This window comes from Poecilia latipinna, unplaced genomic scaffold, assembly GCF_001443285.1.
Source record: "Poecilia latipinna isolate Pla-1442-1.1 unplaced genomic scaffold, P_latipinna-1.0 Scaffold2209, whole genome shotgun sequence".
In the NCBI taxonomy this organism is placed as follows: domain Eukaryota; kingdom Metazoa; phylum Chordata; class Actinopteri; order Cyprinodontiformes; family Poeciliidae; genus Poecilia; species Poecilia latipinna.
The window spans coordinates 151,085-166,207 of NW_015114825.1; the positions used below are offsets into that span (position 1 = coordinate 151,085).

The 15,123-nt window shown below is 43.1% G+C and overlaps 1 protein-coding gene across 5 annotated transcripts in view; it reads left to right on the plus strand.

Annotated features, from left to right (window-relative positions):
- LOC106936746 (connector enhancer of kinase suppressor of ras 2) overlaps positions 1 to 15,123 on the plus strand; it is an 88,179-nt gene that overhangs the window by 39,450 nt on the left and 33,606 nt on the right. For all 5 annotated transcript variants that reach the window (XM_015017931.1, XM_015017929.1, XM_015017933.1 and 2 more), the window contains 5 exons: positions 1,558 to 1,617; positions 1,741 to 1,809; positions 5,952 to 6,098; positions 11,475 to 11,602; positions 11,724 to 11,935. In XM_015017931.1, the coding sequence (XP_014873417.1) occupies positions 1,558 to 1,617; positions 1,741 to 1,809; positions 5,952 to 6,098; positions 11,475 to 11,602; positions 11,724 to 11,935 (616 nt within the window). The remainder of the gene's footprint in view (positions 1 to 1,557; positions 1,618 to 1,740; positions 1,810 to 5,951; positions 6,099 to 11,474; positions 11,603 to 11,723; positions 11,936 to 15,123) is intronic.

Sequence of the window (15,123 nt, forward strand, 5' to 3'; positions counted from 1 at the left end):
CCATTTACCACACCTCAGTAAGAGGTGTGGTAAATGGGGTGTAACGATGCACAGAAATGGTGGTTCGGTAATAAGTCATGGAGTTTAACATTTTCTGTCAATAATTTGACTTTATCCATTTGTTAGAACATTTTAAATTGTGTGCAATTTAGAACTGACTGGAGATTTAGTTTTATTTCCTAAATTAATCCAATTATTTTTACAATAAATCCACTTGTAAATGATCAGTATCAAGGCAAACATTTGCAGTGACAGAGTTGTACCTGAATGCACCATAGACGTACGCCCGCTAGAAAAACAATGCAACATGCTATCTCCCATGCTATCTGTGTTAGGATCTGTGTTTTCTGTGTAGCTTTTTAGGTTTTTCTGTTAGTCCAGTTTCCCCTGTGAATCTGTCTTCCCTGTTGATTGCTCCCAGCTGTATCCCGTTCCCTGATTACCTTCCCTGTGTATTTAACCCCACCTGTTGTCTTTGTCTGTGTCGGATCCTCGTCGTGTCTCACGTCTGTGTCTGTTCCTGTGCTGCCAGTATTTTCTGTTGTTCCTCCTGGTTTATCATTAAATTATCTAATTTCATCATGACTACCTGGGATTCCCGGCGTCTCTCTCACCACTCTCAACCACACAGCGTGACAATCTGGGGTTAGCTAAAGGTTTCACACAGCTGGACTTATATGTTATTTTTCCTCAACACCAGAGCTTTCTTGAGTAAGTCATTACATTCAGTCTAGACTTAGCGAAACTGAATTTTCAACTTTTATCGCTGTTGAAAATTGCTGATGTAAAGCTTCGGTTCGGCCAGCCTTTCTTCCGCCATTTACACCGCAAAGAGCCCTGAGCGACTAGACGCGGGAATAATAAAGTGAAAACAATAAGTAATAAATCGCAGACTTCAGTGATAGGCTGTCTGGTGTTGCAGCGGTTCACCAAGCAGGCTGGGAGCGCCTCTGGACAGATCAGCGTCTGTACCTGTGCTTGATGTTGTACCAACTAGACCGTTTAAGGTGCTACATTCTCCGCTCTCAACCAAATTATCTGAACAGATTATTTAATAATTCTGTTGGCAGCAGCGTCTCGGGCGTTAGTGCATCGGGAAGCAGATTTGATTCCGTAAATCCCCTGCATGCTATCCGGGAAAGCTTCTGCAAAATTACGTCCAGAGAGCATAACTTCAAATGCAGCTTGTGAGCAGGATCCAGAAACACGGCTGGAAGAGTCCGCTTCAGAAGCTTCAGATTTGCAACTCGCTGAGAATATGTTTTTTGTACATCAAACGACAGCATTAAGCACTTCCGCAAAAAAAAAAAAAATCAAAAACTGATAAATCCGTAATATCTTGTCGAAACACCAAAGATTAGTTTTGATATCGGTTGCTCTAGCAGCAGCTTTTGTACTTTTGTAAAGCTGTGGCAGATGGTTGTTATTTCTAAAACTAACACTCTGTGCATGTTGAGTCATTACTCAACTTCATTTTTTTTAGTTTCGGTTTTTCTATAAAAATGTGCATTTTTCAAACACATTCTTATTCTCTGGTCTTTTTCTCTTGTTTTCCAGGGGATGTACATCAAGTCAACATACGATGGACTCCACGTCATCACTGGGACCACAGAGAACGTGCGTTTTTACTGTCATAAGCATTCAGATTTGGAAGCTTGAATTATACTTAGTTTCATATTTCCCCCCCAGTACAATAGAACCACTTCAGTATCAACTAAGTTTGTTGTCTTCCGGTTTCAGTCACCGGCAGATCAGTGCAAGAAGATCCACGCTGGAGATGAGGTGATCCAAGTCAACCACCAGACGGTGGTGAGTCACACAGCTCCAAATGCAAACTGCGCTGAAGCACAGAGGATGTACCAGCTCTTCTTCCTCAGTGGTCACATCATGCAAACTTTATTCTGTGTTCATCAAGGGGCCACATGAGGACAAACTGTGTTATTTAGCTCCATCATCCACTGAAATATCCTGTTCTGTCCTCCTTATTTTAGTGTGTTTAGCTGAAATAATCTGCATTTTCACATTTTTTTCACACTACAACCACAAATATGGAGGTGTTTTATTTGAATTTTAAGTCAAAGTGTTCATGTCCCTTGGAGATAAAACGTCTAGCTGCAGATACGGCTTCAGTTGTTTCTGTGGGGTGTCTCTCAGCCAGCGTCACACCTTTACACACCGAAATATACCTGGCCGTTCTTCTTTGCAAAAACAGTAGAAGCTCGTTCAAACAGGACGGAGAACATTTGTGAGCATCAGTTTGTGTGTTTAGAGGACCTCAGGGTTTCAGCTGTTTTGCAGTTTTCTGGAACTTTGCTTCAGATTAGAGGAGCACAAACAACAACCCGGTCCTGAGTTTCTTTCAGCCTCAAACATGTTTCCCTCCAGTTTCGTCCCATGTGCCGTCAATCAACTCTGAAAAGTTTCTGGGATCTTGCTAAAGGATTCCTACAGCATAATGCTGCCACCAACGTGTTTAATTGTGATGTGTCCAGACTTTTGTGTCGTGTTGGTTTTCCCATCTCCTTTACTTCAACATTGAACGTGATATTGTTCGCAGTACGGATTTTGGTCATACAGTGCAAACTGGACTTTTAATGGATTTCTTTAGCCCATTTTGGTGCCCTGACCATTACAGGAAAATTATCCTACTAATGCAAATTACAATACATTAGTAGCTAGTCCTGTACATGAATTGATAGGTTTATCGCTTCCCCTGAGAAGACGCTCCGTGTTTTTAACTTCATCATTTTCAATTGCTTAAATATTGTTTATGTTCACAAAATCTACAAAAAAAAATTTCCCCAGTTATAATTTACTCCTAAAAAGCAATTCAGCTCCTTTTTAAAAAACTGACATGTTTTCTGATTTAATTGGAGTGAATGGGAGAGAGTCCCACCCTTTCTTTGCTCTCTAAGTAAAGGTGCATTTGAGAAAATTAGGAATTTGAAAACTTCCTCAACCTGCACGTCTGGTGACCAATCCATGAAAAGCTTAAGTTGTTAACCAAACAAAGAAACAACAAACTAAATAAAAAAGACACAGATTTTGGGAATTTTAACATTTTCCACATTGAGAGAAGCAGTAAAGTTAACCTTAGTTAACCAATAGAGATTGTAATACATGGTTGTCTGAACTCTCAGTTTAGCAGTTCTCTGACTTCTCCATAAGATCCCAATAACATACGATGACGATCACGGATGTGCTGTGAAAAAAAATGTGTAGAGTTTTAACTTGTGTAAATACTTGTGTACTGTATGAACCCCCAAACCCAGTTTCACTTTCTGAATATCATGAGTTTCAATCCAGGTCATCAGATCAGAAGGAACAGGCAGCCATTTTAAACAGAGCAGACTCTTTTGTGAGCGTCGCTCATCATGTCCTCGAATCATCTGTTCCTGTGTTTATCTGAGATTTCTGAAAAGGAGGGGAAAAAAGCTGTAGATGTCTCAAAAGTGAGTTTTTTTTTCCTCCCGTTTCTCTTCACTATCCATGATGTTCTCTCGCAACACTCTGCATGCAGGGTTCTGTGCTGAGGCGTTTGATTGACGTGTGATGAAGGTGTGCGTTATCTCCCTCTTCCCCTCCCCTCCTCTTCCTCAGGGTGACAGTGCAGATCGCACCCTGCCAGGCTCACAGCTTCAGCCCTTTATTACTCCCTCGGCTGGGCCCTCACCGCTCTGATCCCTCACTCTGGGGGAGGAGATAAGCATGGAGTGGAGGAGAGACAGTGTGTGTGTGTGTGTGTGTGTGTATGTGTAGAAACAGGGTTGCAACAGAGCTGGGAGAGTGGGGCGAAAAGGGAGGAGGAAGTAAAGAGCGACTTGGGGAGAGGAGGAGGAAGAACAGATAAAAAGAAACGGAGGGAAGAAGAAGAAGTTAGCAGCTCCAACCCGAGCTCACTGGGAGGAGAGAGAGGAAAACACATCGCGGTTGATAAGTTTATCTAGCCAGGATTCGAATTAAATATGAGATTAGGGTGAATATTGAATGAACAGAATTTCATTACATTAAAGGGTGATTATGTGGGCCCGTCCCATACGTACACAGAGCAAACAACACGGCTTGAGCATTGCTGTTTAGACTTCAAAAGGGCCTTCAGCCTTCAGCGTGGCTGAGCTAATCGTGGATTTTGCTCAAGTAGCTCACTAGCTGTTTGAAAAGGTAGCGTAATTATGTGGAGGTAATAGCATCTGGGAAAATAATGAAGACCCCTGGGATTGTAAGAATGTCATCAGCAGTAGGTGTCCGCCTGTTTGTCTTTGCACTCGGCTTGTTTGACTAAAAGAGCAGCTCTGCAGCCGTCAGATTCAGCTCTGACGGCTGGGCTTCCCCCAGTGTATAAAAAAAAAAAAGTGCTATAATTTTATTGGTAGTAGTTTGTGTTTTTGCAGAGTTTGAGTAGCGGCATGTACTATCGGTCTGAGTTCTTGTGAAAACAGCAAATCTTTCATCTTCCCCAATCGCTGCATTGACAATCAGGGAAACGGTCTTCTTCTCATAACTGTTGTCTTTCTTCAACTTTTAAGTATTGAAACTAAAAAATCTCGGGCCACAGAGAGAAACTACTAAACAAGTAGCTGGTATGAAGATTTATCACTTTCCAACAAACTCAAGCAACTTATTCTTCCCTGCGATTTTCTGCAGTAATCAGTTTTTGTGACTTAGTGCTTAGCGGACGGACATTGGAGTGGACGAAAGCCAGCCCGATATCAGATGACACCCATTTCCCTGACGCTTGGCAGGGGAACCACAATGTCTCTGATTTTTAGACTCGCATCTCAAACTAAAGAGATTCAGTCTCGCCAAACTGTCGGTTTTGGATTAAATAAGACAAAATATAACAATCCGGCTACAACGCACAGGTCCTTTTTTTAAATTGGAGCAGATATATTTCTGTACCAGACAGTGCATGTGTGTGTGTGTGCGTGCGTGTGTAGTGGCCTCTGCAGACTCTGCCAGTAACTGAGACCAATGTTGCCAATCAATGACCTGATGAGTGCTGTGAGCTCTGGAGACGGCCTCGCCCGAGCCACAAGAAAACTCTGCAGTCAGCATTTCTCTGGCGTGCTCCTTTTACCAATTCCCACCGTCTTCAGATTTATACGGACTAAGCCACAATTTATTTCAATATGACACTTACTTTTTGAACAACTTGCCCTTTGTTTTCCCAGCCACACATGTTCCCGCATTTCTGTCGCGATGCACTTTCATTTTTTTTTTCTTTTTTCTTTCCTTTTGGGGGAGTTTTGGATGCTAATGCGGCTGAAGTGCCAGACAAAAGGAAATTTTGTTATTTGTCATATAAGTTTTTATACAACTTCTCCTTCTCTGCAGCCAGCAGAGCCTGTTGTGAATTTCCAGCCTAGTTAGCATAGCCACTGATTACGATGGATAAATGGTTTTCCTTTAAGGTTGTTTCTCCTCCATTAGCACACTGAGGAGAGAGTACATGAGGGTGATTGACAGCGCAAAAACCCTCCTCCTGGCTCCGATTGGTTGTTTTTGGTCAGGAGCGGCACGTTTCTTTAGACAGCAATAGTAGCATAGATTATCTGACTCATATAAAACTGACACAACATAGTGACAGTTTTAACAAATATACAGAAATAGATATATTTTTTATTACCGTTACATACTGCAGCTTTAAGGCTGTGGCTCCAGTAACTCATGAGCCACTTAAGAAGTTAAATTTTTAATTTTACCAACATATTTCTTATGAAGAGAGATCTAAAGAATAGGATGATGGCAAGGAGGCATTAGCCCTCATGCAACAAAAAAAAAAATCTAAAAATGGCATAGACATTCTGTTATATGTTCATTTTTATAGTAAATTTGTTTCAAAGTTGACACTCCCTTTCTTCCTGACTTTTTTGGCGTTAAAAAAAAAAATTTAATGTAGATTTGCCAGGCATATGAACACCTCTGGGCTCATCTGTGTATGTCTTCCTCAGGTGGGATGGCAGCTGAAGAACCTGGTGAACGCTCTGAGAGAAGACCCGTGCGGAGTCATCCTCACGCTGAAGAAAAGGCCCCAGAACACGCTGAGCTCCACCCCGGCTCTGCTCAGGAACGTACGCTGGAAACCACTGGGCCTGCAGGTGAACACAACACGTTCATGCTTTGTAGGATTTGCTAGTTTTTGCAGTGGACTCAATTTTATTAAGAGGGATCTGTGTAATAACAAATATGTTTCAGATTTTTGTTTGAAAAAAAAAAAAAACTATGTCTTTGTTTTATTCAACTTTATGATTACTTTTGTCATGGGTGTGTGCTGGTGTAGGACCCAAATGACACTTTGAGTTGATATTGAAGATTTGATAAAGAATGGCAGGACAAAAAGCAAAACATGGAGAGCACAGGGAGCCAGAGAAGAACAAAAATGACATGAACCAGGAACAACAGGTAGGTAACGGGATTTAGAGGAACCAGCAAGGAGGAACCGAGAATGAGTTTTATATACTGGGGAGGCTGATTACTGAACAAGGAACAGACGGCTGATTAGAAACAGGTTGCAGGTGTGAAAAGAAAGGGAGGAATAACACTAAAGAATAACTCAGAAACATAATTGAACTAGACAAAAAATAACTACACAAGAAGAAATAAATAAACTAGAATTGCTTAGGAACGACTGAACAAAGGTAAAACACATAGAAGACAGAGAGGAATACAGAATAAAGAAACCTGGAAACAACTCAAGATCCTATCAACTTTAAGTTGGTCTATTACATAAAATCCCAGTAAGCTACATTGAACACTTTTAAATAGAAATTATTTCAATGCTGGGGTCAGCTAAAGATCTGTAGCTTCCCCTCTCTCCAAGGGTGGAGTAAGTCTGCTGTTGTACAAGCTTTGCAAATCTTCCCCTCATATTGCAGCTTTTACAGTTTCCGGTGCACAGAAAGAGAGCTATCCGTGCTGAGTCGGATGGAGGGGTGAGACGAGGGCGAGTCTGACACTGCCTTGATGCTTTGTGAAGCGCCGACTGTCTTGTCAGCCTCCCGTGTTCTGCGGCTGCTATTTTTAACTTCGCATCAGACCAGTTCATTTACATGCTACTTCCACGCTTTGATCTCTGTTCATCAGAGCACAGCTGCTCTTCTGGGGGGTTTTTTCTTGTCTTTTTGTTGCTTTCAGTTTAAACCCTCAATTCATTCTGTCTTCCAGGACGTTGTTAGCATAAATACAGCACTGCGCGTGCGACATTTTCTTGAATTTGCCCATCGAGTCAGTGTTACGAACGATTCTTTCAAACGAGCCGGTTGCCATTTCCATGTTGTTGCCATGTTATCATTGACTCCGCTTGCTCTTCGGTGGTTATTGTTGTATTTGCTGCTGTGTGTGTGTGTGTAGAAGAACAGAGGATCGGGGTAATGGCTCCCTAACAGACCCTTATGACGCAAACGCGCCGCGAGCGCCCAGATCGGAGCTCGGAGACATCTGTGCGAGGAGAAAAAGAAATGAGCGTTTTAGATTTTGTTCTCTCTCAGAAAAGACTTGAGCTTTTAATAATTCATAAGCAACAACAAGCAGCTCCACTGGCTCTGAAACAAGAGCCACTACTCAGCAAATACTGGAGATAATTTACTGAATCCAAAATATCTTGCTAAACAGCTTGTTTCAGAGCAGATTTGTATATGTGTGTGTGTGCGTGTGTGTTCGTGTGTTCATGGCAGACGGTCTAACACGGCCATGGCTACACGTGTGTGTTTAAGCGTGTTTCTGTTCACGCTTTGTGTACGTATACATGCAGAGGGTTGTTTTCCAGTTTTTGTTGGGGGTTTTTTTGTTTCCCAGCCTCGATCGCTCCTTTGAGACACAAAAGAACTGGGTTGTTCTCTGTATGCTCGTTCCCTCAGATTCTCCCTCCCTGCGCTCGCATGCTCCCAAAAACAAAAACACACAACCGAAAAACACACGTGCACTTTAAGCCCGGTTCTGGAGACCAGCTTGCACGTCTGGGGAAATTTCAGCAGAAAACGTGGCAAACGTTCCGATGGATTAAATCTAAGTCTGCGAAAGGAAACAATTTATCTGTACACAATATCATGTGAATTTAGCTCACAGATTTTTTTTTCTTTACATCAAATGGTGGCAGAAATCTCTCTCTCTCTCTTTGTGTGTGTGTACATTTGCATGTTGGGCAGGATGGGCTAAGAGCAATTTAATATTCCATCATAATTACAGCGGTGCTTTGTTTTTTAATGGTTAAAAGTAAAGAGAGGGAGATGCTACATGCACCACTGCTGCCTCTTAGCCGCCGTGCTCAGAGTCATTTCATCTTATCAAAAGCCTCATCAGCATCCACATCACACCACACTAAATCGATTACTCACATGGCTCCCATTGTGTGTGATCCTGCTTTGCTCAAATCCCTCACAGGCTCATAAGTCGTCACTGTGGGTAAACACCTGCTATTTTAGGCGCTGAATGCATTAGCGCTTGTTGCTCTTTGATAATTGCAGCAAGCCCAGTCTTCTGGCCTATTTTGGGGCGTCTGACTAATATCCACAACTTCGTCATCCATGGCATCACTCCGAAGATGAAAGCACGTTTGTCATATATTCTGTAAAGTTGATGTAAATAAAAACGCCCCGTTATAAAATGAGGTGAAACGTTTATGAAGAACTAAGCGCCAGAATGGCGGGAGAGGCGTTCAAGGGTTCTGTTTTGCGTAAGGAATCCTGAAACCCTTTGATTAAAACTTGTTATGGCAAAAGGCAAAATTGCCTATTTATTATTGTTGTTGTTAAATGTTGCAGCTCATTAAGCCAACTTTAAAATTTGACAAAAATAACCACAGTAATTTAAAAAAAACTTTTTCAAATTTTGTGGAAAAGTAGAAGTAAAAGTAGAATCTCTTCCAACTCAGTATAATTCTTTGAAAGTATGGCTGCCCTCTTTTTAAATCATGAGTTTTATAAGTCACACACAGTTCTAATTATTGTGACTAAGAAATCACTTAGAATAGAACTTGACAATTGGAGGTGACTAATATATCTAAAGAAAAGAAACACACACGCACACACACATCATGTCATGGTCTAAAGAAATTCAAGAACAGATGAGAAAACCTTACAGAACCATTTTTAAGATTGGGACTCCAAAAAATATGCGTCCTGGCTTATTTCGTTTCTCTTTCTTTCTCTTGTGGGTGAGTGTGTGTCTGCATGGTTGTTTGTTTTGTTTCTGCGGGTGTTTTCACACCTGATACTCCGGTAGACTCGGTTCGATTGTGGACCAAATTGACATTTGTTACATTTTCAGTTGGTGTAATTCGTTTTCACTCTGCACTGTGTCAAATGAACAGAACCTGTTCCTCTCCTCACCTGCGGTGGCGCTGCACCCAGGACAACTAAAATAAAAGACACAAGAACCTCTGAAGACGACGCAGAGCGCAACTTCCTTCTTCACAAAATGTAAACAAAAATGGAGTCAGATTTTAGCTCTTTTGTCTTTGGCAAAAGACCACGAGCCATTTCTCCCGCTAGTGTTCAACTCTCACATTTGTTTTCTTTGTATTTACCCAGAATGCCTTGTGGTTTCCAGTCTGCTTGCATCCACATTTGCATCCAAACTGTGCCATAGTTCACTTTAATTGAACTGAGACCTACTTTTAGGCAGACCAGAGTTCACTTTTTTGGTCCGAATCAGTTTTATTCCGCATTCACACCTCCCAAAAAGGACCTGACTTTGTCGACAGATTTCTGCCACCATTTGATGTAAAGAAAAAAAATCTGTAAGCTAAATTCACATGATAGATATTGTGTACATTTTAATTGTTTCCTTTCGCAGACTTGGATTTAATCCATCTGAACGTTTGCCACGTTTAATGGACCAGAGTTCAATTAAAGCAATCTTAACTGGGCTGGTGTGAATGCACCCCCAATCCCCACTTAACCGGGTATGAGTATAAATATCAGCCCATTTGTGACCCTGCGATGGATCTAAAACATTAAAGCCCGAGAAAATATTCAAAACAAAATAAATATGTAAGGAGGCGAAGACCTTTTCACAGCGCTGAATAATTGAATCTCACTTCCTCTTTGTTTTTAAACATTTTAAGGTTTTACACTTTCAAATGATCAAATGCAGCATTAAAGCATGCGCATGTGTTTCAGTGCATCCGCCTGCGTGTGCGAATGCGGTAGCATTAGACAGAGGAGAGGTTTTAGCAGTCGATTTTTAAAAATTTTTTTTAGCCACCTTAAAGAGGGCACGGTGGGGGGTGAAGTGCTTTAAGTGCTGTTTGAACAGACTGGAAGTTCACCTGCTGTGGTAGTCTCATCTGGCTGTACTGCTATCCCCTCAGCTCCTTTTACCCATGCAGAGACTAGTGGGTTGTAATCACTAAATTACTGTTTTCTCCAGCCACCACACTGCAGAGCTATCCCCGTTCCCTCTGTCTTGGATTGACTCTTGGTTTGTTCTCCTTTTTTTTGCCCTATTTTTCTCCCCCCAACCCTCTAACTTTGGTCTCTTTCCATCTCATCTTCATTATTTTTGCCAAAGCCGCCTTACTGTAAGCCGCCTTCAGGAGAGGAAGACTGCACGGGTGAAGGAGGGAGACCGAGGCTTGGGGATAGGGGCTGTGAAAGGGAACGGAGATGCAGAGAGAGAGAGAGTGGAAAGTTTGGAATATGAAATGAATTTGATTAATGCAGTGCTGATGAAATAATGAGACAGTGGGCTTCCTTAATGAGAGCGCTGCCTGCTCGCCATCGCTCTGTTTTCTTCCGTGCCTATTTGTTCATTCCGTCCATGTCGTCTCCCTAAAACGTTGGCCAAATCCTCCGACGTACAGCCTGAACTCCTCTTCCTTCAGGTGAAATTGATAACGTGAGCCGAGCGTTCGTTGCAGCGGCTGCTCCGAAAATCGAAATTTGTTCCTATGGCAGCCGAGGCGAGGTATCCTTTCCTCACAAAGACGCCGATGACAAATAAATCTAAGTGTCCTTGAGTGGAGCAGAGACGGGAGACAACAATAACTCTCCCGCGTCCTCTCCTTGCTTTGTAGTTCACAATAGTGGGAGGAGAGGAGAGGAGAGGGGTTCGGAAAAGGGTGTGGTAGGGGGGGGGAATTAAAGAAATGCTTGAAAACAGGAAAAATGAGTGGAGGGTAGGAGAACAGGGGTTGTCATGGGAACAGACATAGAGAACCCGACAAGAGTGAAGAGACTTCAGACGAAATGACAGAAAAGTGAGGTGATTAAGCAGGCTTCACAGGCTGGTTTAAGTAAACGTCGCACAGACGTGTCCGCGCTCGACGAGGAGCGATTGCTGCAAATTCACTCACACTTGATGGAATCAGCTGGAAAAAAAACAAAAAACTTTTCACAGGTTGGAATAATAAACTGAACTTGACAGCAATAAATACGGACAGTCAGTCCAATCTGTCCGGATCGGATGGACTTCATTCTTAATTTTTCGTATGGAAAAGATGGTAAAAAGTCTTTCTCTCTGTTTTTTCTTTTTAGCCCATCCCTACCAGTCCCACCAGCACGTCCCCCACACCCGGCGGAACCCTGGGCATGTCCAAAATGGACGCCCCCAGCATGCAGGACGTCTACATCCTCTCTCCCGTCTCTGGACTCTACAGCACCAGGTCAGGACACGCGCACGGGAAAGGTTGCGATGATGGCCATTATCCTGATTATTCCGACACCGCCGATGACGGGGTGAGGCGACACAGATGACATTTATGGTGACAGCTCCGCTCTCCGCAGGGAGGAGATGGGCCTCATGTCGTGCGACGACATTGGTCGCTACAGCGTAGGCTCCCAGTCCGGATCCAAAGGCTCGGAGGCCGTTAGCTACTACCTGGACCAGGACAGTGGTCAGTACTTCTCTCTGCTGGAGGGCGACGGACCCGCTGGGACGGACTACGACCGGGGCCGCAATACGGGCGTGCGACGGCGGGACAAAACACCGACGCATGGTAAGGCGCGCCGCAAGAGCCCGCAGTGAAACGGGAGCGACAGCAGCTCCGGCCCGATCAGCCGACTTGCATGTCCACCACCACCTCCACCTCCACCAGGTCTCCCGTCTTTTCTTTCCACCATCTCTCCTCACTCGCCTCGTCGCTGTGCTCGCTCGTGTCCTCGTCTGGCATACGCGCAAACACAGACAAACTCACGCGCCTTAAGCAGCGGGGTCGTATAAGACGCTTCAGCTCCCCTGTCTGCTGCACCACCTGCGTCCACCTTTTTCCCTCGACGCCCTCTGAAGCGAGCTGCAGCGTCAAGGGACCACGACACCACACGAGGCGCAAGGCGAGCGTCACGAAACCCAGCAGTCCAGTCCAGTTCCTTCATAAACAGACACACGCCCATACGGAGACCGCCATCAAGGCCCAGATGAGATGTCTGACCTGAACCCTGGCTAGTAAACTCGATTGGATCCAGCCAGAAAACTGTCCCATAATCAAATGAGTTCATTGTTATCTGTAAGGAGGAAGTTAATCCTTTAGGAAAAGGTAATGCCTCAAGATGAGCATAAAAAGCCGTAGTGCTGGTGAGAAGTTTGCATACCTTTATCACGGACATTAGTGTTGTTTAAAAGTTACATCTGATACATATGATATAAAACAACAAGGTTTAAGATTTTTAAGAATTGGAAACAGCCTGGCACACTCCTGAATAACATTACACAGCTCCTTGTTCCTCCAGATTCATTAGAGTTGATTTAATGTTTCCTGGCACATACATGCTTTTAAGCACGGTCCTTACATTGTCCTTGTGGTTGAGGTCAGGAACGTTCCAGTTGCTTTAACGCCAGGCTTGTTCATCTGGCCTAGAAGATTTTATACATGTTTTCAATGTCCGAGTGTCTTAGTGCTGAGTTAAGGGGAAGTTGAATAATTTAGACGTAGTTCTCCTTCTGCATAATTCTTCCTGCTTTGTGCCATGAAAGGCCCGTAGCATGATGCTGCTACCACCATGCTTGACTCTTGGTACAGTGTTCTTTGAATTGCAAGCCTCACGATTACCACTTGCGACTAAAGTCGCAGCTCAATCTTTACATCCTGACCATAATACATTTGTCTAGTTCATGTGCCTTGAACGCACCAATCCAGTTATTGGATTCCTAATAAAACATCTTAAAAGCAGCTATTTTGTGCAGAGACTTGTTGATCCAAGATGAAATCGCCCAGTCTTGTTTGCCTCATTTCCAGGAACTTTAATCTATTAAATTAGCTTTCTGAGTGTGGGTATAGAAAAAATTAGCAGAGCAGCTATTTTCTCATAATGATCAAAATAGATTTACTGTAGTTGAATGTTATTTTTTTTCCCCTTTCTCTATATAATTTTGAGGCGTTGCTAGGTGAAATGTGCCTCTACGTCTCATTATTCTTTCTTAAACACTTAAAAATACATAGAAGCTTCAGAAATAAGATACAAAGTGAAAAGCCTTTAATGTTTCTTTTTTTAAATTTATCCCTGAACCATCATTAGGACCCTGGTGTCCTCATGGATCCTTTAGATCAGTGGACCCCAACCCCCGGTCCGTGGACCGGTACCGGTCCGTGGACCAATTGGTACCGGGCTGCGCAAGAAATAATTAAATATTTCCGTTTTATGTATTATTTGAGTCTGGAGGATCTTTTATTTTGAAAATCCTTTAACCGGATTCTTTCGGTTACTTGCGCTCCAACGCTGAGCTCACTAAGGAGCAAAATGAGTAAGAAACGGATCAGATGTCTTTGGAAAGTTTCTTTGCAAAGGGAAAAGGACCAGAGAAGAGACAGGAGGATGGATTTATCCCGGACCGGTAGGTGAGTCCCACATCAAGCCTCTCTCTGTAACATGCGGCGACCGGCTGCTAATGAGGCAATGAAGCTTCAAACTGCTTCACCACTAGAGACCAAGCAGGCTGTGGATATAAGCAACACTTCGGGTGTCGTCTCCCATCACTCCCTGATGGGACCGTCTCGTTGCAGAGAAACAAGCTCAGGGCTCCCGTTAGTCATTATCGTGAGTTAAAATTTTCGCAAAAGTAAAATGCTTGTTTTTGTGGCGCATCTGTATCTTATTTTGAAGGGATATGTAAACGTTACCATAGCGACCAGAGTCAGAGCGTTTGGGCAGTGGTCGAGATGAGATGAGATGAGCTTGTGAGTCTTAAGTCTGGTTTAGACGGCAAGACTTAATGATTGTAGGCCGATTCTCCAAACCTCTGTGACCACAGAGCTGATAAAAGTCCAACAGGTTCGATCGGTTCGTGTGTCCAAGGCAGGAGGAACATACCACACGAACATCCCGATTCCAGAGGATAATCCAGTAAAACCCCCAACATAGCATACGGGAATTTAGAAGAACCAAACATGGATGACGATGTAGAAGCAATAGTGACAGTTTGTGGAGTCATTTTAAGAGATAAAAGACGTAACAAAAAGAAAAGGCGGTGGATAAAAGACGACGGGAGCAGCCGCTCTATTTGCTGCACTATGATTTGGAGGCGACTATGTTTTTTCATAGTTAACATTTTTAACTGAATAAACATATATAACGACCTTTACATAAAATAATAAACATTTCCACATATCATCTCCGATATCCACTGGACTCTCAGTTGCGCGATATGTCAGCTGTTTGGGATTCCCCTCTGTGCTTACGTCACCGCGCTTTCTGATTGGCTACCTGTCACATTCAGCAGGTTGTATTCTCGTTCCCAGTCAGAGTAAACCCCACTGGCTGCGATAAAAAGGCCAAGACAACCCAAATTGGGTAGATTCAGGATGTAGCAGGAACACCAACATGCAGAAGCCTTATCCGACGGTTCACTCCCTCCCCCCAGGCCGCAGCAAAATTTTCCAAGTCTTGACCGGTCCGTGGTAATAAAAAGGTTGGGGACCACTGCTTTAGATCACATGTCAGTGCTGTGGGGGTGACAGCTAAGGGGTTAAATTCTTTATTATTTTAAGAATAGTAAAATAAAAGTTGGATTTTTCAAGTTTTCATTGTGAAATTAGTGACACCGCCAAAAATGAGTCCATTTTAATCTAGCTTTCAAATAAATGTAGGCCATTGTATGTCCATTTACAAAAAAAAAAAAAAATCAGACGAACACAAGTTGTTATGACTGGACAATTGAGGTTTTTTCATGTCAGAATCGCTCCAAAAATAA